The sequence below is a fragment of the Babylonia areolata genome, chromosome 15 (genome assembly GCF_041734735.1).
Source record: "Babylonia areolata isolate BAREFJ2019XMU chromosome 15, ASM4173473v1, whole genome shotgun sequence".
In the NCBI taxonomy this organism is placed as follows: domain Eukaryota; kingdom Metazoa; phylum Mollusca; class Gastropoda; order Neogastropoda; family Buccinidae; genus Babylonia; species Babylonia areolata.
The window spans coordinates 25,734,392-25,760,891 of record NC_134890.1 but is presented as its reverse complement, the minus strand read 5'-3'; the positions used below and the strand labels follow the sequence as shown (position 1 = coordinate 25,760,891).

General features: G+C 46.7%; 1 protein-coding gene across 1 annotated transcript in view; it reads left to right on the top strand.

Moving 5' to 3' along the window:
• The window catches only part of LOC143290238 (homeobox protein Dlx6a-like), a 71,384-nt gene extending 64,217 nt beyond the window's left edge, over positions 1–7,167 (top strand). Inside the window, exon 3 of the mRNA XM_076599574.1 lies at positions 5,964–7,167. Coding sequence (XP_076455689.1) covers positions 5,964–6,473 — 510 coding nt within the window. The 3' untranslated portion in view covers positions 6,474–7,167. The remainder of the gene's footprint in view (positions 1–5,963) is intronic.
• The last annotated feature ends 19,333 nt before the right edge of the window (positions 7,168–26,500 follow it).

Sequence of the window (26,500 nt, the reverse complement as noted above, 5' to 3'; positions counted from 1 at the left end):
AGACAGTGCCCTGTTTGTTTGTAATTCCTGGTTCAAGACAGTGCCCTGTTTGTTTGTAATTCCTGCTTCAAGACAGTGCCATGTTTGTTTGTAAATCCTGGTTCAAGACAGTGCCCTGTTTGTTTGTAATTCCTTGTTCAAGACAGTGCCCTGTTTGTTTGTAATTCCTGGTTCATGACAGTGCCCTGTTTGTTTGTAATTCCTGATTCAAGACAGTGCCCTGTTTGTTTGTAATTCCTGTCTCAAGACAGTGCCCTGTTTGTTTGTAATTCCTGGTTCAAGACAGTGCCCTGTTTGTTTGTAATTCCTGGTTCAAGACAGTGCCCTGTTTGTTTTTTTTAATTCCTGGTTCATGACAGTGCCCTGTTTGTTTGTAATTCCTGATTCAAGACAGTGCCCTGTTTGTTTGTAATTCCTGGTTCAAGACAGTGCCCTGTTTGTTTGTAATTCCTGGTTCATGACAGTACCCTGTTTGTTTGTAATTCCTGGTTCCGTGACTGACTTTATTTGTTATGTTAATGCATGATGGCAATGGCGTACAAAAGGAGACTGAAGAGCCTTTGCCCCGCATATAATTAAGCCACAATACAAGCTGATCGCCAGTGCTAAAAACAAAATGACAAAGCTTGACACAGAATGCATATATAGCAGGGTGGGGGTGGAGGAGCAGGGGGTGATGAAGGAGGTGGTGGTTATGAAAGTGGAGGGTATTGGGGGGTGAGGGGGGGAAGGGGGCAGAGAGTAAGGAAGAAGGGAGGTTGGTGGGTGAGTGACAATGGACTGTTCTCCACCCCCCTTCCATGCGCCGACACAACCCCCCCCCCCACCCCACCCCACCCCACCCTACGCCCCGCCACCCCACTCCACAAAACATATGACCGTGTTTCCAGAGGCAGAGGAACAGCTCTTATCGGCAGGTTTTAAGTTTCCTTCCTCTTTAGAAAGGCGGCCAAGGGAGACCACTTTAGTGTGGATAAACTGACAGTTGAGGCTTAGCGAGAGATCCACTAATTTTGTGTCACAGTAGATGATTCCTCCTCCCCCTGTTTCCTCTTTCCCTCCTCCCCCCCCCCCCCCCCCCCCACGCACACTCCCCCTCCCCCCCCCCCCACACACACCCCCTCCTCCCCACTCTCCTCCCGGCTTCTCTCCCTCTCTCTTTCTCCCTCCCTCCGTCTCCACCCCTCCCCCCCTTTGCTCTCTCTCTGTCCCTCCCTCCCTCCTCCCCCTCTCTCTCTCCCTCTCTCTCTCCCCCCCCCTCTCTCTCCCTCTCTCTCTCCCCCCGCTCTCTCGACCCCCCCCCACTCTCTCTCTCCCTCCTCGCCGACGTAAAGTGTAAGTTGTGGTATCAGATTGAGGACTGAAAGGCTATACAGGAAACTAGGTGCCATGATCCTTGATCGATATTTCCTGCATTTATTTTATTTTATTTTATTTTATCTTACACCTTTCAGCCCTAAATCTCTCAGGTTTCAGAGGGGGAGGAGAGAGAGAGAGGGGAGGGGGGGAGGTTGGGGGGGGAGGGGGAGGAGCGAGGGGGGTGTTAGTAGGCTGTTTTCTTTCTTGTTCAAAGAGGGGTAAAATCATGGGAATAATTGTGGGTGGTGGTGGTGGTGGTGATGGTTGTGGTGGTAGGAAGTACGTTTGTTTCTGTTCTGGGGGATACAGAGGTGTGGGTTTGTTTGGGGGGGGGTTCATACCAATCTGACAGGAAAAATTGGGAGGATTGGGGTTGGAGGAGTAGTAAGCGATGACTGTGTGAAACTGCATGTTTGGTGCATTTCTGTTGTGCATGTGTGTGTGTGTGTGTGTGTGAATGTGTGTCTTCATGTTTTACATTTATTCGCTTATTTATCACCATTGTTTTATTTTTTTTATTTATTTTTTTGTTATCATTTTATTAGTATTACTATTATTATTACTACTACCTTTTTCTATATTATAATTATTATTCATTTATTTATTTATTTATGTAAGCTTATCTATTATTTATTCCCCCGTTTTTTGTTTGTTTGTTTTTTTGTTTGTTTTTTCTCAAGGCCTGACTAAGCACGTTGGGTTACGCTGCTGGTCAGGCATCTGCTTGGCAGATGTGGTGTAGCGTATATGGTTTGTCCGAACGCAGTGACGCCTCCTTGAGCAACTGAAACTGAAACTGAAACTGCTCTGTCTATCTTTTGTCGAAACAAGAGGTACGATTTGGGTGTCTTGGTTAGCTCGGTCGGTAAGAGCGCTGAGCGTCATGATATATATTACAGAGTTCGAATGACAACAGACATCCAAACAATAGAAAAAACTGACATTTAAGTTCGCTGTCTATCTCACATCACTCATGCGTGTTGTCGTTGTGGTGGTGTCAGTGTGGTGTTAGATAGGTCCCCTTATCTCCCCCCCCCCCCCCCCCGCCCCCCAGCCTCCCCCTCATCCTTCACGTTCCTGGAATGGTCATCACCGTCCGCCATGTCATGATCCGTGGCTGCCGACAGATTGAGTGATTGATTATTTATAAATTTATCTATTCATATTATCGTTATTATTATTCATACTAATTTTTTTTTCTTTCTTTCCTGGCTTTCATTTGTTTAGTTATTTATTGATCTATCTATTATTCATTTCTATCTTTATTTGTTTAATTTGTTGTTCATTTCTACCTTATTTGTTTATTCATTTTGTTTTGTTTTATTTTATTTTCCCCCACAAGGCCTGACAAAGCACGTTGGCTTACACTGCTAGTCAGGCATCCGTTTCGCAGATGTTGTGTAGCGTGTAATATGGATTTGACCGAACGCAGTGACGCCTCCTTGTGGAACTGAACTGAAGAAGGTGCCGACGTTAAATCCCAACGTAACTAAAGACAGAAGGACGAGGTGATGAAGTGTTAGGTGACATCACGTGACCTGCTCTGTGCACTTTCAGAGAGCTGTTCGCTTCATCCGTTCGCACGCGGAATGCTCGAGGAGCCTGTATCGGAGGAAATGAATGAATGTTTTATTCATATTTTTGGAGAGGGGGTGGGGGGGCGGTGGGGGGGGGGGCGTCGGGGGTAGGGAGGGTTCGTTATTCCCAAGCATCTCTCTCCTGGGTTTTTCATTTAGTTTACTTGTTCTCAGTGAGCTCCCTGTATATCTTGTCAGTTGTTTTGTTCTTCCTGTTTTATTTTCGGAAGGATGTGTGGGCAACAAAATGTGTACAGGTCGGTGACCTTATATCAAAATTCTTACGTTCTTGCGTTCTTTCGATCTCTGAGTTTCTGTTTCTCCAGATCTCTCTCTCTCTCTCTCTCTCTCTCTCTCTCTCTCTGTCCGCTTTTCTCCGTGTCTTATAAAGTGTGGTAAGAAAAGGAACTCTGTTTAGGACGGAATCGTCTTTCCAGAGAGTCAGATACCCCCCCCCCTCCACCCCGCCCCCTAAAAAACCACACACTTTGTCTCATTTATATCTGAAACCTGTAGTTGCGGTTAAAGATTACTGGTCCCAAAGCCTTACGTGGCCACCGGGGCAGTGAACTCATATCCACTGTGTGTAAAGTTGGGCGTAGGACGGCGGGGCCCACTCTTCTCCTACAAACCTCAACTCAGTCAAACCATGAAACATCATTCCATAGACTAATCGCTTTCCTGTGTCAATGAATCAATGAATGTGTCTTCTTTGGGGGATTGTGACGCTGGTGTATAGAGGTGTGACGAACAATATTTCCAGTTAAACACAGTTATTTCATAAAAGCTCCCAATTCGAACCCATATGCCGTGAAATCACCTTTCTATAATCACCAGTTTTCAATTCGCCGGTGACGAAATATCGAGAGGGGGTTTTTCCAGTCACGCTACAGAAACGATCCCAGGGCCTGGTGACATTTTCACAGGGGCACACAAAAAGTAGTACACCTTTTGGTGAGCACCGTGAATCGAGGTAAATCAAGAATAAAGTTTCCATTTCTTGGACATTTTGCATATAAGATTAAAGAAGGTACCACAAATTTGTGTGATAAGGAACGAAAATTAAAACAAAATAATAACAATATAAAAAAAATATATAAAAAATAAACAAAAAAACGTATCCCGAATTTCTTTGGCAGTTTTGGATCATAGCTTGAAACAGACGTCCTGAATGTAGATTGACAACTTGAGTCATTTTTTGAAAGTCTTATGGTTAACATTTTGAATGAAGATGAAATTTGGATGGATATTATTATAGTTTTCTGGGCTTTTTGTAGGCCAGTCCAAGTTTCCACAACAAGTGAATTACTTAGAATCGTTCTTTGGGCGTGTAGAAACTCACGGATACAATTCTAACAGACAGCCAAACTCTCTCTTTCTCTGTGTGTGTGTGTGTGTGTGTGTGTGTGTGTGTGTGTGTGTGTACTTGTGGCCATGCCCGTGTGTGCATATGTTTGAAGTTGTATGATAACGAACGCGCGCGCTGACACAGGAAGAAAAAGACAACAGTGCAGAATACAGTGAGTGTCACAGAACAGAAAATGAAGACCTAGATAAGCCAGAGCATGGGAAGAAGAGAGAAACTTACCTGTCCAGGGTTTTTTTGGGGGGAGCGATTTCTTTTTCTCTCCTCCACTCTCCTTGTTTGAGAGCGTTAGGGAGTGATTCCCACAGTCGGCAGTGGATATTGGGTGATAGTTAATTGCAGAGTGGGGCTTCTCTCCCCTTGCCTGTGTTGGCACTCAGGTTGCACTTAATACCGGAGTGAGCCCAGTCGGCGAGCCGGGAGAAGGGCGGTAATTGTACGGTTTGTAGCGCCCCCACCACCCTTCCACACACACCCACCTATCCCCAAATGAAGGTGTCGCCCAGATTTACGCGTCAGCAGTTCAACTCGTGTGAGAATTATCCAATCACTGCCTGGCAGACAATAACGTGTATTAACCAATCAGCAGTTCCAAAACAAAGACAGAAAAAAAGTTTCCGATTAGTCGCTAGGAGTAAGGGGTATTTATAGATTTTTTTTTTTTTTTAAATTGGAGGCTTGGTTTGGAACGGACGAGAAGAGGGGGTGAACAGGAAGTGTTTTGTTTTGTTTTTTCCTTGACAACGTGTTGGAACATGTGCCGTTTGAATGCGTTTGTAAACTCTCTCTCACTCTCTGTCAGTTCCTTTCTCAGTCCCTGTATGTCTGTCTGTCTGTCTCCCACTGTCTTTCTCCCTCCCCCTCTCTCTCTCTCTTTTCTGTGTGTGTGTGTGTGTGTGTGTGTGTGTGTGTGTGTGTGTGTGTGTGTGTGTGTGTGTGTGTGTGTGTGTGTGTGTGTGTGTGTGTGTGTGTGTGTCAGACAACACGGAAAGCCCCCGATGTATACAAGTAGGGACTGACGTCCTGACGGGACCAAGACTTTCCCCCCTGTGAACGCTAGACGAAAAGTTAGGACTTCAGCCGTCATCAGTCAACCAGGCCCCCCATCACCCAGCCCCCCTGGAATACCACACCCCTCCTCTTTCTCACACACATACACAGAGACGGACTGACGAAACTTTTTCCCCATAATATGTTATTAGCATTATTCTGACTTCTTTTAATTAAACAGATGTAGCACAGCGTTTATACATCAGTCCTCATGTTTTCTTCACACCTCCTGACCCCCGAAAGCGGAGTATGGCTGCCTACATGGCGGGGTAAAAACGGTCATACACGTAAAAGCCCATTCGTGTACATACGAGTGAACGTGGGAGTTGCATCCCACGAACGCAGAAGAAGAAGAACCTGTCATGTCCTAACACTGTCCTTTCTAATGTCTGTCTCTGTGTTCCATCCCTCTCTCTCTCTCTCTCTCTCTCTCTCTCTCTCTCTCTCTCTCTCTCTCTCTCTCTATCTATCTATCTATCTATCTATCTCTTTGTGTTCAGTGTTTGTACCTGTTGCACACACACACACACACACACACACACACACACACACACACACACACACACACACCCTGACCCACCCATAGTGACGTGGTATCGCTCTGATTGCAGGTGAAGATCTGGTTCCAGAACCGCCGCTCCAAGTACAAGAAGATCATGAAACAGGGCGGCAACCCCAGCGTGCCCCCCTTGGGCGCCCCGGGACAGGGGGGCCAGCCCCCCAACCCTCCCCCCATGGGCTCGGCCCCCTCGCCCCCCAACGGCATGCAGCAGCACCAGCACACGCCCCCGCACCCCCAGCATGTGCAGGGCGGCCCCCCGCCTCCCCCCACACCCCAGCAGCAGCAGCAGCAGCAGATGTCGCCGCCCGGAGAGCTGCCGCCGCCGCAGTCGGCCACGCCGCACGGGATGGTGGTCCCTCCGGGCGGCGTGTCGTCCGTGCACGGGCCCCCGCCCTCCTCCACCCCCCTGCTGCCCGTGTCGGCCTCCATGAGTCCCCCGCAGCCGTCGTGGTCAGACATGCAGCAGCACCACGTCGTGAGCCAGAACGCCTACATGACGCCCTACAGCTCGTGGTACCCCCAGCCAGGGGCCCCCGTCCACATGAACAGCGCTTGCTGACCTCACTTCACTCCCCGCTTGACGTCATCGTCGGCGTCGGCGGCGTCACTTATGACCACACAACCAACCATCACCACCATCACAGCGCGCGGGTGACGTCACGCCCGTTGTGACGTGTCGTGTCGTGTCGTGTCGTGACGTGACGTGGCGGCGTAGCATGTTCCTGGAAGAGGTGGGTGGTGGCGGTGGAGGTGGTGGTGGACTCCTTCTCCCTCCCGACACCCTGCCCCCCCCCCACACCCCCTCTCTCTCCCCCCTCCTCCCTGCAGCCGCCGCCACCACCACCACCTTCCCTTGGTCAGGGAACGTGACTTTTTCTGTCCTTCTCCCACGTGATGTCAAAGTTTTGTAAACAAACAAACAGACAAAGGGAAAAAAAAAAAACCTGATTGGCCAAAGCCGGGACAAGGTTCGGGTGGTGGTTGTTGGTGTGGGGAACAGACTGATGGTCATCGCCGTGCGACTGACTGGCTGACCGGCTGACGTCACACACCACACGGACCGATGCATGGATGACGTAGCATCGTAGAGGTCTGCTGTCCGGTTCCCTGAGACAGTGTTAGTCTTTGTAGTCGGCAACCAAAAGACGTCTTACGATTTTTTTTTATGTGTGTGTGTGTGTGTGTGACATTGTGTTTCTGAAAAGACAAAACAAAAAGAAACCAATACAGTAGCAATATCACTTCTGTTTTGTTTTTTCTTCTTCTTCCCCCCACCCCACCCCCCTTTTTTCTTTTTTTTTTTTTTTTCTTTTTCAAATTGTCTGTGAAATACAAACACAGACTTTTCTTTGATTTTTTAGTTATCGTTTCGTTTTGTTCTGTCAGGTATGTCTGATCACTTTTAGAGTAGATAAACTGACTTGACTCGTGGATTCCGTAGTGAAGATTGATATATATAGTTTCTCTCTTACCTGCACAGTTGATGTCAGCAGGACTGAATGGCCAACCTTGATGCGTTCAGTGTCTCTCTCCCTCTCTCTCTCTCGCTCTCTGTCACCTGGCGGGACTCCCACAGCAGGTGATACGTTACCAGTTTGCTGACTGTTCCCTCAGGTCTGAAGGGCTGTTTTGTAAGCAGATGAGAACTTGTGTAGCTCTGTTTCGTTTCACACCTGAATGGGATGAAAGCAGTTTGCTGCATGTGTCTTGTGCTGGTTCTCAGTCGCCATGAATTATCGTTCCCCCATCATCTTCTCGCTGTTTCCGCTCTTCGTCAGTCATTATGAAAACTTTGTGAACACTTTTCTCATCATCGAGTTCATGCTGTTGTTTTTGTTGTTGTTGTTGTTGTTGTTATTTTTCTGTTTTGTTTTACTAGTAGACCGAAATCGTTTCTAGGATCTGGGCGTCATTCATGGATTGTATCATAGTTAGGGGGCCTGTTCTGACGAGTGGCCTCTCGTGCAACTGGTTTTTGTTTTTCTGTGCTCATCTCATTACTTTTTTTTTTTTACTGCCCAGATTATTTCTCATGAAAGCTCACACACGGTGATTTGATCATTATTATATGGCATTGCTATTGTTTACTGTATCGGGTACCACAAGTCCTCTGCAAGGCTACCAGTGCCGCACAGCCAGTGTCTGTGAGAGACCCACGTGTTGTAACGAGTGACCAGGTGGTACCGGACCGATCCGAACCTGTACATAGTGTTCCATAGATCTGATGATGATGCTGGCTGACATCGATGATGATGTCTGACGATGATGATGATGATGGTGATTTATTATGATGATCGATAACTTACCACTACGAGGCACCATGACCATGACAATGATAGTTATTTATCCCTACTGCCTCACATTTGTTTCCGATGGCCATATTATAATTATTATTGCATAGTTTTCGTGGTGGGGATCAGGGAAGAGGAGGAGGTGGGGGAAGAAAGGCGCTGTGACGTCACAGTGACCGGAAACAGAGGCGATGACGTCATACTATGACCCCTATCTTTCCTGGTTGTTGCTGTCCCGCGGAAACGGACACTCCAGACGCATAATGAAATCTGTATTGTCCCTGTAGTGATCGTTTCGGGACAGCCCGCAATTGTTGTGTAGATGAAACACTTTGTTCTTAGCGACGCGTAGAATTATATCCTTTAATTTGTTTTTCTTTCCTTTTTTTTTTTTTTTTTTTTTTTTTTTTTTTTTTTTTTTTTTTTTTGTGTGTGTGTTCTACTGTGTCTCCTTGCGACTTCTGGCCTTTTGTCTACCTGTGTTTCTTCACCACAATCTTCTTCTTCTTCTCCTCCTCCTCCTCCTCCCCCTCCTCCTCCTTTTCCTCCTCCTCCTCCTCCTTCCCCTCCTCCTTCTCACCCTCCTCCTTCCCCTCCTCCTCCTCCTCTTCCTCCTCTTCCTCCTCCTTCTCATCCTCCTCCTTCCCCTCCTCCTCCTCCTTCTCATCCTCCTCCTCCTCCCCCTCCTCCTCCTCCTCTTCATCATCCTCCCCCTCCTCCTCCTCCTCCTTATCCTCCTCATCCTTCCCCTCCTCCTCCTCCCCCTCCTCCTCCTCATCCTTCCTCTCCTCATCCCCCTCCTCCTCCTCCTCACCCTCCTCCTCCTCCTCACCCTCCTCCTCCTCCTCCCCCTCCACATCCTCCTCCTTCCCCTCCTCCTCCTTCCCCTCCTCCTCCTCCTCCTCACCCTTCTCCTGCTTCTCCGCTATTTCCCTCCGTTTTAAGTGGTTATTTTTTTCTGACATAGAATGTTATGGTACATGGTTTAATTATTTATTCAGTTTGTTTGTTTGTCGTTTGCTTATCTATTTGTTTTTATCCTCTGACATTCCAACCGCATAGTTCTTTTCTCTCTTTCTTTTTTTCGAATGGACATTGTGTTTTCATGAAATAAGAAATATGTAAACTTATTCTTTTTGTTATCATCATCATTGTTCCTTTCATTCTTCTTCTTCTTCTTCATCTTCATCTTCATCATCATATTCAGATACGGATAAAAAACAGAAATGTACGGGGCTGGATTTGGAAAACGGGCTAATGTTCCATTTTCTTGTATTTGTTTTTGTTGTTGTTTTGGAATAAGAAGTATGGTTTTGAGATGTATTAACCTTTTTGTGACATTTATTTTTGTTTATGTTCTGGTCAGTGGACAGAACTTTTCAATACAGATATTCAATTTTAATGTTGGGTCCAGTTTTGCTTTTGTTTCTTCGTTTGTTTGTTTCCTTCTTCTCTGCTGTTTTATATTTTTGTTGTGCTGAAGTGATCTCTAGCCACTATGTCCTTGGCGTGTCTCTCCCACATTGGGGCAATGTTGGATGACCCTAAGACGCTCACTTTCTCAATTGAAAACATCCGCGAATGAATGTTGTTGGACACTGATAGGCAGTGTCAGCGTAACTTTGTCGCAGTCTGTGTGTCTGTGGACCCAGACTGATGAACGGGGGAGAGGCGGCCGATGTCCTCCAGTTGGCTGTGTGACTGCACAAAGCGTGGCAGACTCCTCCGTCAGTATCGGGAGACAAATACACGAAGTTGCGCTCCGGGTGGTGGTTGATATACAGCGTCGGGTGTATGTGGCTGGACAGGCATGCAGTGGAGTGCCAGTGCCAGACACACTGGTGGAGTCTGCGCTGGTGTGTGTCTGTCTGTCTCTCTAGGCCTTTCTCCACAGCCTCTTTGCCTCAGACTCTAGAACAGGCCTACTTTAGAGCCTTTCTCCTCAGCCTCTTTGCCTCACAATGTGGGGCAGGCCTATCTTAGAGCCTTTCTTCGCAGCCTCTTTGCCTCACACTGTGGGGCAGGCCTATCTCAGAGCCTTTCTCCTCAGCCTCTTTGCCTCGCAGTGTGGGACAGGCCTATCTCAGAGCCTTTCTCCTCAGCCTCTTTGCCTCAGAACGTTGGACCAGCGTATCTTCGAATAAGGAGAGGGCTTTTTTTACCGTCTGTCTCCAAGCCGATTGTTGTGAGGCTACAGTTTTCCAGGTGTTCAGGTGGATGTTTTAGGCCTTCAGATCTCTCTTGCGGACAAAGGCTCAATATATGATAGCAGCAACAGCGACGTGTAAAATGTTCGGAAAGCTGAAAATCATGTGTATGGTTCTTATTTCAATACCAAGTTGCCAACATTCTGTAATGACGTGAATAGTATCCACAACTCTCAGTGATTCCATTCAATTCAAAAAACCATCGTTGACTTCGCATCAATTGTGTACATAAAAAACTCTGCGTGCGTGCGTGCGTGCGTGCGTGCGTGCGTGCGTGTGTGTGTGTGTGTGTGTGTGTGTGTGTGTGTGAATAAAATGGTGGCGGTGAGGACACGTGTTTCTGCGTTAATTAAAAGTATTCATTGTGTGGAGGGGCAGTGGGGATGTGGAGGTTTTGGTGGATGGGGTGGATGTTATTGTGAGAGCGAGAGAGAGATTTTTTTTCCAGTGCATATGATCATGAGACTCAAATCGAAAACCAGTACAATACAGCTGTCATAATAATGGGGGGGGGGAGGGGGGAACCATTGCTTTCTTGAGGCTTAAAAAAAGTAAGCGTGTGTTTATTGGCTGAAAAGAATGAATACGTATCTAAATCATCTTGTAGTGAACAGTCAATAAAGAAGAAGATAGACAGATACCACCAATACTGAATCGGAGGCTGTTAGGATGATGGTGATGTTCTATGATGTATGTAAGTATGTGTGTATTGTATGTGATGGTAAGGGCCTTGTGGTCTGACTTCGCTGCGAAGTTCCACGATGACAATGTAGTGTTGTACATTTCACAGCAGGTGTCGGACTAGACAGAGCTTGCTGTACAGCTATAGTGATCGTGTGGACAGCTCCAGCTTTCGCCTTCTGTCGCCTTTTCTTTTTATTTATGTAGGTGGAACTGTCATCACTTCACGTGGCCAATGCGTCACGTGACCAAGATATAACTGATGTCATGCGGTGTCTTTCTCAACCCCCTCCCCCCCAAAAAAAGACAAAAACAAAAACAAAAAACAAAACAAACAAACAAACAAAGCGAAGAAAGGTTGATTATTTCATCTTCTACAGTAGGCCGTTTTTTTGTCAGCCCACCCCCTTCACTTCCCATCCCAGTCCCAAAGTTCTCACGTGCTGTTTGTGGAGCTGTGTGTTGAAGTGCGAAGTATAGAGCTATGCCACTGTTACCTGGTTTTCATATTCCAGTATGGAAAGAACAAAGACGTTGAGGTCGTCTCTTCGTGTCTGTCCGTGCATATGGTGTTTATACCGAGGAGGTTCAGTACTATGTTGACATTACTGTTCTAGTTCGTGTGCTCAGTTATGCTTTTCATAATTTATATGGTTTTTGTCTTTCTGATGATGAGCTAACTGAAATGACTTTTTACTAGATATGTTATTTATGTTACTGAGATGTAACGGCGGTTTTATTTTTTTCAGTCTTGAAACATGGCTTCGTTGAAAAAAATTCTGCACAGAGTTTCGGAATGAGCAGAATGATCAGAATTCAGTGAGCTCAAAACACGTTGAATATTTGGTCGCCGATGACTTTTCATCGGCCAGAGATGCCACAACTTTCGGATCCGTACTTTGCAACATGTTGTTCTTCTTCCCTCCTCTGTTTCTAACCCACACCTTTACCACCCATTCTCAAACACCTTTACCACCCATTCTCAAACACCTTTACCACCTTTACCACCCATTCTCAAACACCTTTACCACCCATTCTCAAACACCTTTACCACCCATTCTCAAACACCTTTACCACCCATTCTCAAACACCTTTACCACCCATTCTCAAACCATAACCACAATATAAAAAGCTGAACTTTTTTTTTTTTTGTTGTTGTTGGTTTGTTGTTGTTTTTTACAATTGTTTTTACGTCTTCTCCGGAATTGGTAAAAACTGAGTGCGTCTTTTTTTTTTCTTTTTCTTTTTTCTGGTCACCTTAACTGGGTCAAAGTTCAGCGTGTATAATCGATGCTGGTTTCTGTCGGTTACATTCCATACCGTCTGTCTCCTTGTCACTATTGACCCTATACTTTCGGCAGTTGAAGCAAGCGAGTGCTTTATTTGGGTTTTGTGTCCCCGTGGTTGGTGACCAGTGTCCCTGTTTTGTGTCCCCGTGGTTGGTGACCAGTGTCCCTGTTTTGTGTCCCCGTGGTTGGTGACCAGTGTCCCTGTTTTGTGTCCCCGTGGTTGGTGACCAGTGTCCCTGTTTTGTGTCCCCGTGGTTGGTGACCAGTGTCCCTGTTTTGTGTCCCCGTGGTTGGTGACCAGTGTCCCTGTTTTGTGTCCCCGTGGTTGGTGACCAGTGTCCCTGTTTTGTGTCCCCGTGGTTGGTGACCAGTGTCCCTGTTGTAGAAGTCATTCCGGAGTGTTCGCTGTTCTTGTTTCCTACAGTGTGGTGATCACGGTGTATGTTCTTCACAACTCATTCCATTGATCTGAGGTCCGTCACACAAACTGTCCAACTCATTCCATTGATCTGAGGTCCGTCACACAAACTGTCCAACTCATTCCATTGATCTGAGGTCCGTCACACAAACTGTCCAACTCATCCCATCGATCTGAGGCCCGCCACACAAACTGTCCAACTCATCCCATCGATCTGAGGCCCGCCACACAAACTGTCCAACTCATTCCATCGATCTGAGGCCCGCCACACAAACTGTCCAACTCATTCCATTGATCTGAGTTCCCTCACACAAACTGTCCAACTCATTCCATTGATCTGAGGCCCGCCACACAAACTGTCCAACTCATTCCATTGATCTGAGGCCCGCCACACAAACTGTCCAACTCATTCCATTGATCTGAGTTCCGTCACACAAACTGTCCAACTCATTCCATTGATCTGAGGTCCGTCACACAAACTGTCCAACTCATTCCATTGATCCGAGGTCCTTCACACAAACTGTCCAACTCATTCCATCGATCTGAGGCCCGCCACACAAACTGTCCAACTCATTCCATTGATCTGAGCTCCGTCACACAAACTGTCCAACTCATTCCATCGATCTGAGGTCCGTCACACAAACTGTCCAACTCATTCCATTGATCTGAGTTCCGTCACACAAACTGTCCAACTCATTCCATTGATCTGAGTTCCGTCACACAAACTGTCCAACTCATTCCATTGATCTGAGGGTCCGTCACACAAACTGTCCAACTCATTCCATTGATCTGAGGTCCGTCACACAAACTGTCCAACTCATTCCATTGATCTGAGGTCCGTCACACAAACTGTCCAACTCATTCCATTGATCTGAGGTCCGTCACACAAACTGTCCAACTCATTCCATTGATCTGAGGTCCGTCACACAAGCTGTCCAACTCATTCCATTGATCTGAGGTCCGTCACACAAGCTGTCCAACTCATTCCATTGATCTGAGGTCCGTCACACAAACTGTCCAACTCATTCCATTGATCTGAGTTCCGTCACACAAACTGTCCAACTCATTCCATCGATCTGAGGCCCGCCACACAAACTGTCCAACTCATTCCATTGATCTGAGGTCCGTCACACAAACTGTCCAACTCATTCCATTGATCTGAGGTCCGTCACACAAACTGTCCAACTCATTCCATTGATCTGAGGTCCGTCACACAAGCTGTCCAAATCATTCCACTGACCTGTGTACCGTCACATAAGCTGTCCAAATCATTCCACTGACCTGTGAACCGCCACACAAGCTGTCCAAGTCATTCCACAGTGGGTTCTCTGCCCCTTTTAGGTGGTTTTTCAGTTCCAGACAAGTGGTCAACTATTGGGTCAAAAACTTATTCCATCGGTTGTTATTTCCACCCGTGTATATATACTGGTTTATAATGATAACGATCGCAATAATGATGATTCCTATTATTATTACTACTATTGTTATCATTATTGTTGTTATTATAAAAGTTATGCTGAAGTTGATTGTTCTGATCACATAGAAATCTGAAATAATAACAGAAACACAATTGTCATGAAAACATCGATTCATAGTCATTTGAGGAAAAGAACAATATTCTGTTTGATTAAAATGCGATATTATAACACCAGTGGCAAACCACAGCTGTTGTTTGTGAACCACCGAATAACTGTAAATTTTGGGCAGAAACATCGATTTGTTTTAGGTGGAGCTTTTTGTTTTGTTTGTTTGTTGTTGTTTTTTTCTTTTTTTTTCTTTTGTTTTTTTGTTGTTGTTGTTGTTGTTGTTGTTTGTTTTGTTTTGTTTTTCTATTCAGTTTAGATGTTTTCACTTATTTATTAGAAAATCAGGTATCACATTTTATACAATCCTATCTACTCCGAGCGCGGGAATCTGTGCATTCTGTTCTGTTCGTTCTTTTCCTATTATTAGTATTTATATTATCATTATGATTATCATTATTAGAAATGATATATTATGGAACCCCTGAAAATCGATCATTTCGCGCTTTACAGTGACACAAAGACTATTTTCAAAAGAATGGAAAACAAAGTTCTTTTTTTTTCTTTTAATTAATGTTTTGTTCACATTCTCCGTCCTTTTAGAGTTCAGTGGCAAAGGCCTGGGAAGAAAAGAAGCATTTTAGTAGGGCGTCAGGTTTCAGATAACTGCCCGTGCAGCACGAGGGGGGGGGGGGTCAGATGGGCGATGACCCGGGGAACTGTGAAGGTAACTCCACGTGCAAACAGTCAGCAGGGGGCACAACCCACGCGTGGGCAGGGGCAGGGGCAGGGGCAGAGGGGGTGCAGCGGGGTCGTCCATTCCTCATGGCGCGCTGTTCTCGCACTCAGTTCACACTTCCTCGATGAGGTTCTGCACGCACACACTCCCGCTGGATTTATGAGTTTGTTGCTGTTGGTGTTGGGTTTGGTTTGGTTTGGGTTTTTGTTTGTTTTTGTTTTGGGTTTTTTTGTTGTTGTTGTCCTCCTACGCTTCCTGGTTCTGGGGATTGGCTGTTCTATTGGGGAGAAGGGTCCCCACCCCCACCCACCCACCCTCACCACCTTACTTCAACTCCATCTCTCTCTGTCTGTCTGTCTGTCTCTCTCTCTCTCTCTCTCTCTCTCTCTCTCTTTGTCTCACGTTCTGTATGTTTATGTGCGCTCGCATGCATTCGTGCGTGCGTAGGTTCATGTCTGTGCGCAATTTTTTGATTGGTTGACTACATTTTCATACAGCAAATCACACAAAACACACACACACACACACACACACACACACAGAGTTTGGCTAAAAGCACTGGTGGGGGTATCCATAGCTGCCGGATAGGCTAGCTGCCCGAACGCATTGTAAAGGTAGATAGGTGGATGCACAGAGCGTTACAACCTGCTCTCTGATCAAACCGGACTCGTTTCTGTTGTTTTTGTTTTTTTTATTTCACAAATTGAACAGCTCTGATTTTGTTGCTCAAAAGAGCTGTTTGTTACATGTGTAGATGGTTCTGATATCGTGCTGCTGTTGTTTGCCTGAACAGAGCTTTGTGCAACCACCCACCCACCCCCACCCCCACACACACACACACCCGCCCCCACCCCCGCCCCACTTACTCCTCCTTCCTCTTCCCACTCCACCCCATTTCCATTTGTACCCCGCTGTGGCTTTTTTTTTTTTTTTTTTTTTTTTTGTTGCATGAATGTAAAAAACAAAATACCAAATACGAAAAATATGACTTGAAAATGTACAGAGATAGAGAAAGAAGTACACAAAGAGAGAAACGGAAGAAAATGATATACAAAGAAACATAATGACTGTTAGACAAAGACAAAAACCAAAAAAAGAAAAGAAAAAGAAATTTGGATTTTTTTATTTTTTTTTTTTTTCAACAACCTAAAATATCCAGAACATGTGAGATTATCGTAGATGGAACAGAGGCTAACCCCAAAGAGACAGAACGGTCAGTACATCGGTTCACAGACAGATGTGTATTAATTAAGCTTCACTTGTTGGGTGACCGCAGCCAAAATCACAACCGCTGATCGGTACAATGCTTGATCCTCAGTGCATCCATCCTACATGGTTACAGGGGTATCTGCCATACTGCTTCACTTCCAAGCTCTGAATGTTTCCTTCCCCCCCCCCCCCCCCCCCCCCACCCCGCCCCCCACCCTTACCTCCAAAATGACCTAAAGGGTCACGCACTTTGACCTCCACCTTCCTCACCACTACCGTCCTCTTTCCACCCACTCACCCCGACCCACCCCCACCCCCTGCTGTCCGCTGTCTACTAGGTTTCTCTTTTTTTATTTATTTATTTTATTTTAAAGCATTGTTTTTCAATTTGTTTTATTCTGAAATGCCACTGTGCAACGTTTACCGTTCCCCTCCCCCCCCCTCCCCTCTCCTCCTCCCCACCTCCCCTCCTCCCCATTCTCTTGTTCCTCGTTGATATTGTGCTCACACGTATTTTTTTCCATGTATGCCATGCGCATTCCATGAGTTTTTATTACGATTGAATTTTTTTTTTTTTAATCTGTTTAGTGTTTTACGTCACGAAGGAAAAAAAAATTCCATTGTCCGTTGTCCTCGTGTTCTCATTTGACTGCTGCAGTGACTGATTGAATTGTGATTTTACGTGACACGACTCCGCCAGGGACAGGGCGAAAGCAAGAAGCTCATCAGCCGATCAATCACCGTGGACCGCTTCGTGGGGGGTTGGGTGGGTGGGTGGGGGGGGGGAGCGTCTTAGGATTATTATTACTGTGTACCCCCGGCCTTCCTCTTCTGCAAGTGATTAGGGGGCACAACCATTGTGGCGGCACCCCTCCCACACCCCGTCCCTCCCTTTTTCTCTCACTCTCCTCAGGCACATGCACACACATGCATGCGCGTACACACGCGCGCACACATACATACACGCACGCACGCACGCACCTACGCGTTCACGAGCACACACAGACAAACACACACACACACACACACACACACACACACACACACACAAACACACACACACACATATGAATCCATACAAACAACACGCGAAATACCGCCCCCCCCCCCCCCCCCCCCCCCCCACCCACCCCTTGCCCCCCACACCCCCACCCACCCCACACAATTCACCCTCCACTTCTTTTCTCATTATAACCTCCTTTCCTCATCCCGTTTATACCCCTCACCCCCACCCCACCACCCCAACTTTTTTTCTTTTTTTTTTCTTCTTTTCTTTTTCTTTAGATCAGAATCCATTATATTTCCTGATCGTTACTGTGTAGCCTACTACCTGGGGCAACGTGCAAGGAAGAAAAGAAAAGAAAAAAAAAGACATGTCTTATGTATTGATTTGCACATTGATTGTCTGATGATGATACATATTGATTCCAAGATATTGATTCCACGTTCACTGATCCGAATCTGATTTCTGTGTCCTCAGTGACAGATGCTCTGTGGTGTGTTTGTACCTTTTCCGACGACATTGTTGTAGAAATAAATAATTGAAAGAAAAAAAAAAGCTGAAAAGATGGAATCCCTTTCCTGTGTTGTGTGGACAATTATTGTGGTTTGGGTGATGTTGAGTCTGTCCCTGTCTCTGTCTCTGTCTCTCTCTCTCTTTGTCTGTCTCTCGATGTGTATATGTTTATACCTACACATGCATTTTGGTGTGTGTGTGTGTGTGTGTGTGCATGTGTGCGCCCTATGTTTCAGTAATTGCATTTGTCTTTTCCTGTTACTATCCTAACTTCTTTATTCTATGTTTGTTTTTTTTCCCTGCACTGTGGACAGGATGGCAAAACGCATATCATGCTGATTCCATTTCACCTCGGTTCTTCTCCCCCCCCCCCCCCCCCCTCTCTCCCTCTCTCCCTCTATCTCCCTCTTTCCCTCTCTCTCTCCCCCTGTCCCTCCCTCTCTCTCTCTCTCTGACACCCACTCACCCACACACAAGCACGCATGCACACACAGACACACAGACACACAGACACACACAAGCACGCACGCACACACAGACACACAGACAGACAGACACACACACACACACACACACACAAGCACGCACGCACACACAGACACACAGACAGACACATACACACACAGAGACACACACGCACGCACGCACGCACACACACACACACACACACACACACACACACAGAGGGCTGAGCAGCTTTCTCAGTTGAATGACAAGCACGCCCTCTGACCCAGGCTGTTGACATCCGCCAGCGCCCCCTACACAAACAGATCTCCGTGCACGCGCACGGCGCGAGACAACATCTCGTTCGGCGCGAGATTTCGGTGTCGCAGCTGTCAGGAGATTGGCCTTTGAAGTGGTCCCCCCCCCCCCTGTGGCGGGAAAGACGTCTGAAGGGTGACAGTGAGGAGTGATGGGGGGGGGGGGGGGGGGGGGGGGGGGGGGGGGGGGGGCACTGCGTCAGTGTCTGGAGGGTGAAGGGGGAGGGAGGAGGGACACTATGTCAGTGTCTGGAGGGTGAAGGGGGATGGAGGAGGGACACTATGTCAGTGTGTGGGGGGTGAAGGGGGAGGGAGGAGGGACACTATGTCAGTGTCTGGAGGGTGAAGGGGGAGGGAGGAGGGACACTATGTCAGTGTGTGGGGGGTGAAGGGGGAGGGAGGGGGGACACTATGTCAGTGTGTGGAGGGTGAAGGGGGAGGGAGAAGGGACACTATGTCAGTGTGTGGGGGGTGAAGGGGGAGGGAGGGGGGATACTATGTCAGTGTGTGGAGGGTGAAGGGGGAGGGAGGAGGGACACTATGTCAGTGTGTGGGGGGTGAAGGGGGATGGAGGAGGGACACTATGTCAGTGTGTGGAGGGTGAAGGGGGAGGGAGAAGGGACACTATGTCAGTGTCTGGAGGGTGAAGGGGGAGGGAGGAGGGACACTATGTCAGTGTCTGGAGGGTGAAGGGGAAGGGAGGAGGGACATTATGTCAGTGTGTGGAGGGTGAAGGGGGAGGGAGGAGGGACACTATGTCAGTGTGTGGAGGGTGAAGGGGGAGGGGGGAGGGACACTATGTCAGTGTGTGGAGGGTGAAGGGGGAGGGAGGAGGGACACTATGTCAGTGTGTGGAGGGTGAAGGGGGAGAGAGGAGGGACACTATGTCAGTGTGTGGAGGGTGAAGGGGGAGGGAGGAGGGACACTATGTCAGTGTCTGGAGGGTGACGGGAATGTCTGGAATATACACATCCTATACCAATGTCTGGAATAAACACACCCTCTACCCATGTCTGGAATAAACACACCCACCACCAATGCCTGGAATATACACCCCCTCTACCAATGTCTGGAATAAACACACCCTCTACCAATGTCTGGAATATACACACCCTCTACCAATGTCTGGAATAAACACACCCTCTACCCATGTCTGGAATAAACACCCCCTCTACCAGTGCCTGGAATAAACACCCCCTCTACCAATGCCTGGAATAAACACACCCTCTACCAATGTCTGGAATAAACACACCCTCTACCAATGTCTGGAATAAAATTAAAAAAAACCCTCTTCCCATGTCTGGAATAAACACACCCTCTACCAATGCCTGCAATAAACACACCCTCAACCAATGTCTGGAATAAACACCCCCTCTACCCATGTCTGGAATAAACACCCCCTCTACACACTCTCTACCAATGTCTGGAATATACACACCCTTCACGTGTCTGGAGGCGACACACCCTCTACCAATGTCCAGAGGAGAAGAAACACACACACCCTTTACAAATATCCGCCATCACTCGCCCTTTGTCAGACATCCCTGAACCTAAACGGCCCAATTCTCGGACAGCCAGACCTCTGATGGCTTATTCATACTATATAAGAAAGGAAAGAAATAAAGTGGGAGAAGAAAATCAAAACAGAAAAAAAAAAAACATGGAAGAGGAACGAACACAAAGCAATACACAACTCAGACAGACCAGCACTGGAAAGGCCAAGCATTCACACATCTTAGCACGACCAAACAAATGCCACAGAGTCTCTGACACTCACACAATCAGTTCCACACTCATCACTCCATTTTACAACCTGATTTAACTTCCACACCCACATATCCAGTTATACGGTCGACGCAGATACGAATCACTGAAAACTGGGGCGGGGGGTTACGGGAGGGTGTTGGGGGGGCGGGGGGGGGGGGAGAGAGAAAGAGAGTAGGGGCTATCTGAAACTCGTTGGTTGTGGCACCATCAGAACGAGACACAGGAAGACGGACAGCGAAAGTGCCTGTTTTTGTGATGTTCGCTGTTTGTATCTTCAATGCCAGCTGAGCGCTCTTCTCAGAATATGAGACATCCAAAGACACTGTACTGTACTGTACTGTACTGTACTGTACTGTACTGTACTGTGCTTTGCTGTACTGTACTGTGCTTTGCTGTACTGCACTTAACTGTATTGTACTGTACTGCACTGCATTGCGCTGTGCTGCACTTCGTTGCAATGTGATGTAATGTAGTGGATTGGATGGACGGAAGTACACTGAGCTGAATTCTGCATGCTACAACTGTCAAGGAATCCAGATGCCTGACTAGCAGCATAACCCACTGCGCTCATTCAGGCCTTGAGTGCATGCAGATATCACCTCACCTCACCTCAGGCCCATAACTACAGAATAGTCGTTGGGGGACCGCAGACGCAACCTCCCTTCTCCATCTGTCTCTGTCAGCAGCCGCCGGCAGCAGCTCACGTGTATGGAGTCCGGTCCATTCTTTGATGTTCTCACGCCAGTTCTTCCACTGTCTTCCTCTTCTTCTCCCGCCCTCGATGGTGCCTTGCATGATTGTTTTGGACAGACTGGTGTGTCGAGTGTTGTGCCCAAACCATATCAGCTTGCGTCTCTTCACAGTTGAAAGGAGATGTTCCTGAGGTCCAGCAAGGTTCTTAATTCTGCTCCGTACATATTCATTGGTCCTGTGCTCGATCCAGGAAATTTGAAGGAGCTTCCTCAGGCATTTGTTCTCGAAGGCCTGGATCTTCCTTTCAGTTTCGGCCGTCAGTGTCCATGCCTCGCAACCATACAGTACAATGGAGACCACTTGAGTACAAATCAGAGTGGATTTCTTCTACAGAATTTTGCCAAATGACAACACTCTCGTTTCCAAGTTTTCTTTTTCAGTGCGCCAAAAAGAAGAAGAAGGAGGAGGAGAAAGAGGAGGAGGAGCAGAAGAAGAAGAAGAAGAAGACCAGCAACACCTAAACCACGACTCCTGTGAAGCAAGATGGCGGCGGGCAGGAAGCTTTCAGTAGCCCGGCAGCAGGGGAGGTAAGCAAAATGCACGACCCACTGTCCGCGTCTGTGCGAAAGGGGAGGGAAGCGATGGGCCGTGCGATAGGCCATCCCTACTCCACCCCCCACCCCACCCCATCCATCATCCGGTCACCTCAAGCCCGGCGCACACACCCCGCCAAGACGCCAGACGACATACATCTTGCCAACGCCCCAATCTGACATGAGACTTTGAGGACGATCAGATTTCCAGATACAGCGGGAAGAGCGGCAGCAGATTTGGCGAGGGGGTCCCGCCGTGGTCCCCGAGCTTTCTCTGAGAGGGGATACACTGCGGAGGGGACTAAGCCTATTTGTGGGCGTGGGGGTGGAGGTTTAATAGAGATGGAGGGAAGATTGCGTCTCCTTACACGTTTGGGGTCAGTGATAAAGTGTGAAATGGAGGGTGGGATAACATCCCCCCTCCCCCGCCTCCCCCCTCCACACACACACCCCTACCGTCTTGTCACCACTTCAAAGACTTTTCCCCTTTCTTAGGGCCCACCGCCAGCTTAAACTTGACACGATTTATCACAGTGTTTTGTTATGAAGTTGATACTTGACACGATTTATCACGTTGTGGCGTTATGGAGTTGATACTTGACACGATTTAGCACGGTGTGATGTTATTGAGTTGGTACTTGACACGATCTATCATTGTATTCTGCAATGACACAGTTTATCAAAGTGTTTTGTTATATGACGTTTACACTTTGACACGATTTATCACGGTGTTTCTTTTAAAATAGAAATCATGCCAGTGCTACATCTTCCCTGTCCATGATGTCTAGTATTAAGACGAGCCCGACTGATGAGGTTAAAATAAAATTTTATTTCAAACAGGATTATCACAGTACGACTAAAGAAATGGACAGGACAGCAAGACAGCGCTTTCATTTCCAGACAACCCCCGAAAACTGAGTATGGCTGCCTACATGGCGGGGTAAAAACGGTCATACACGTAAAAGCTCACTCGTGTACATACGAGTGAACGTGGGAGTTGCAGCCCACGAACGAAGAAGAAGATTTACAGACGTGTCGAATTTGATCACCGCTGTGACGGGCGCAATAGCCGGGTGGTTAAAGCGTTGGACTGTCAATCTGAGGGTCCCGGGTTCGAATCACGGTGACGGCGCCTGGTGGGTAAAGGGTGGAGATTTTTACGATCTCCCAGGTCAACATATGTGCAGACCTGCTAGTGCCTGAACCCCCTTCGTGTGTATATGCAAGCAGAAGATCATATACGCACGTTAAAGATCCTGTAATCCATGTCAGCGTTCGGTGGGTTATGGAAACAAGAACATACCCAGCATGCACACCCCCGAAAGCGGAGTATGGCTGCCTACATGGCGGGGTAAAAACGGTCATGCACGTAAAAGCCCACTCGTGTACATGCGAGTGAACGTGGGAGTTGGAGCCCACGAACGCAGAAGAAGAAGAAGATCACCGCTGTGATGTGCTGCACAACGCCGTTGTTTCGAGTTTCAAGCTCACAGTCCCAACCATTCGTATCGGATAGAGGCGGAGGCATGACCTGATTCCAGTCTATGTGAAATCTTTCATTCTTTCCGGACTCAGGAACGGCGCCGTGACAGAACTGGATAGGCGTTGGACTTCTCATGCAGTGTTGGTCAGTGTTGAAGGTTCGAGGTCCTGTATCGACATGCTGTTGTGTCCTTATTTATTTATTTATTAAGACTTCTTGCTATAGCGCATATTCTTGAAGCTCTATGCGCTTTACAGTAGCACTAAAAACATTCACTCAAACATCCCCACACAACATATGCATATAATTTGAAGCATAGGTAAGAGAGAACAATTAAAATAGGTCATGTCAGTTGATTAAATCAAGAAATGCAACAGGTATCCAAAAAAAAAAAAGTAATAATAATAAACAAGATTTTTTAAAAAAAACACGAAAAGATAAAAACGAAGTAATGATAACAACAAAAAAGTAGACAACTGAAATTGAAAGAACACAATCACGTATGCGCATGCATATATACGTAGGTACATACATACATACACACAAAACACACAACTTGGGAAAAGCTCTTTACTCCTATTTTCCTCACTCTACCGAGATGTGAATGGATACCTGGCTTCGGCCTGGGAAGGTTAAAACGGCGCGAGCAGAGGATCGGACCCCGGCCTTTCTATGCCGAGCCTTAGGAACAGTGGATATGAATTCCCTGGCCTTTCTATGCCGAGCCTTAGAAACAGTGGATATGAATTCCCTGGCCTTTCTATGCCGAGCCTTAGAAACAGTGGATATGAATTCCCAGGCCTTTCTATGCCGGGCCTTAGAAACAGTGGATATGAATTCCCAGGCCTTTCTATGCCGGGCCTTAGAAACAGTGGATATGAATTCCCTGGCCTTTCTATGCCGGACCTTAGAAACAGTGGATATGAATTCCCTGGCCTTTCCATGCCGAGCCTTAGAAACAGTGGATATGAATTCCCTGGCCTTTCTATGCCGGACCTTAGAAACAGTGGATATGAATTCCCTGGCCTTTCTATGCCGGACCTTAGAAACAGTGGATATGAATTCCCTGGCCTTTCTATGCCGAGCCTTAGAAACAGTGGATATGAATTCCCTGGCCTTTCTATGCCGAGACTTAGAAACAGTGGATATGAATTCCCTGGCCTTTCTATGCCCAGCCTTAGAAACAGTGGATATGAATTCCCTGGCCTTTCTATGCCCAGCCTTAGAAACAGTGGATATGAATTCCCTGGCCTTTCTATGCCGGGCCTTAGAAACAGTGGATATGAATTCCCTGGCCTTTCTATGCCGGGCCTTAGAAACAGTGGATATGAATTCCCTGGCCTTTCTATGCCGGACCTTAGAAACAGTGGATATGAATTCCCTGGCCTTTCTATGCCGGGCCTTAGAAACAGTGGATATGAATTCCCTGGCCTTTCTATGCCGGACCTTAGAAACAGTGGATATGAATTCCCTGGCCTTTCTATGCCGAGCCTTAGAAACAGTGGATATGAATTCCCTGGCCTTTCTATGCCGAGCCTTAGAAACAGTGGATATGAATTCCCTGGCCTTTCTATGCCGAGCCTTAGAAACAGTGGATATGAATTCCATGGCCTTTCTATGCCGAGCCTTGGAAACAGTGGATATGAATTCCATGGCCTTTCTATGCCGCGCCTTAGAAACAGTGGAAATAAATTCCCAGGCCTTTCTATGCCGAGCCTTAGAAACAGTGGATATGAATTCCCTGGCCTTTCTATGCCGAGCCTTAGAAACAGTGGATATGAATTCCCTGGCCTTTCTATGCCGGACCTTAGAAACAGTGGATATGAATTCCCTGGCCTTTCTATGCCGGACCTTAGAAACAGTGGATATGAATTCCCTGGCCTTTCTATGCCAAACCTTAGATCAGTTTCAGTTTCAGTAGCTCAAGGAGGCGTCACTGCGTTCGGACAAATCCATATACGCAACACCAAATCTGCAAAGTAGATGCCTGACCAGCAGCGTAACCCAACGCGCTTAGTCAGGCCTTGAGAAAAAAAAGAGTAAATAAATAATGGATAAATACATAAAAAAGAACTAGTACTACTAATAATAATATGTATAAGGCACAAAAACTTGATGAAGTCAACTATAAGCGTAAGAAAAAAAGCCTTAGAAACAGTGGATATGAATTCCCTGCCCAGAGGACCGTACAAGGTTGTGAGACCTGTATCCTGTTCAGTCTGTATCATCACAGTACCAGTCTGGTGCTGGAAAGAGCAGGAACCACTTTCCTACTTCTTCCCAGCCTCCAGAGGTACCGGTGCCAGAAGACTTACCTGTAACGGACGAAGTCAGTCTATGATGTGCCAGTCTGACTCCTGAAGAAGACAGAAGAAAATTTAGTGATGCGTCTTGCCTCGTTTGATTTTTAAAATAGCTTTTCAATTTTGTTGCGTGCTTGTTTTCGTTACGTATACCTATGGTTAGTTTCAACATTTTTTGGTGAAAAGCATATTTTTAACGCAGTCATGAGCTGGAACAATTCCTTTTGGTCTGTTTAAATGTGAGTTTTAAGTAAGTTGTCATGTTGTTTTATATCCTTTTTTTTATCTATCCGTTATTTCTTTTCTTTTTTTTTTATCTATCCGTTAAGTGAAAAACCGCTCCCAAAGATATCGAGCCTCATAAACCGTCCTGAAAAGTTTAAACCCGATAAAGTGTCCTGAAAGGAATAGAACCTGATAAACTGCACTGGAAGGTAATAAACTGTCCTGAGAGGTATAAAACCTAATAAACTTACCCCAACGGTATAGAGCCTGATAATCATTACTGGAAGGTATAGAGCCTGATAATATGTCCTGAAAGGTGGAGAACCCATAAACTGCCCTGGAAGTTATAAAAGCCTGACAAACAGTCCTGAAAGGTATACAGCCTGATAAACTTAAATGAAGGCCTGATAAACTGTCATGAAAGGTAAACAGCCTAGTAACCTGTCCTGGAAGGTGTAGAGCCTTCTGAAAGGAATAGAGTCTGATAAATTTGTCCTGAAAATTTAGAGGCTGATAGTGTCCTGAAAGATTTAAAGCCAGGTAAACTGTCCTCGAAATGTAGAGTCTCGTCAACTGCCACGTTTCTTTGCTGTGTGAAAGTGATCGTAGACAGAAGAGAAGGGCCATCAACTTAAAAAAAACTAAAACAAACTACAGGTTATGAAAGAACAATGAAGCCAGGAGAGTAAATGATTAACAAATAACAAAGAGTGATAGCTCTCTTCATACATAAGGTACACAACTTCCAAGTCAATGCTGCTCATGCAACTGGATCAGTTAGCAGACAGGTAACTAAAAGGCACATTGGAACAAACCCAGACACTTCCTTGGAAGTTGATTACCTTGTGTATGAAGAAAGTTACACTCTTTATTGCTGTAAACCACAGG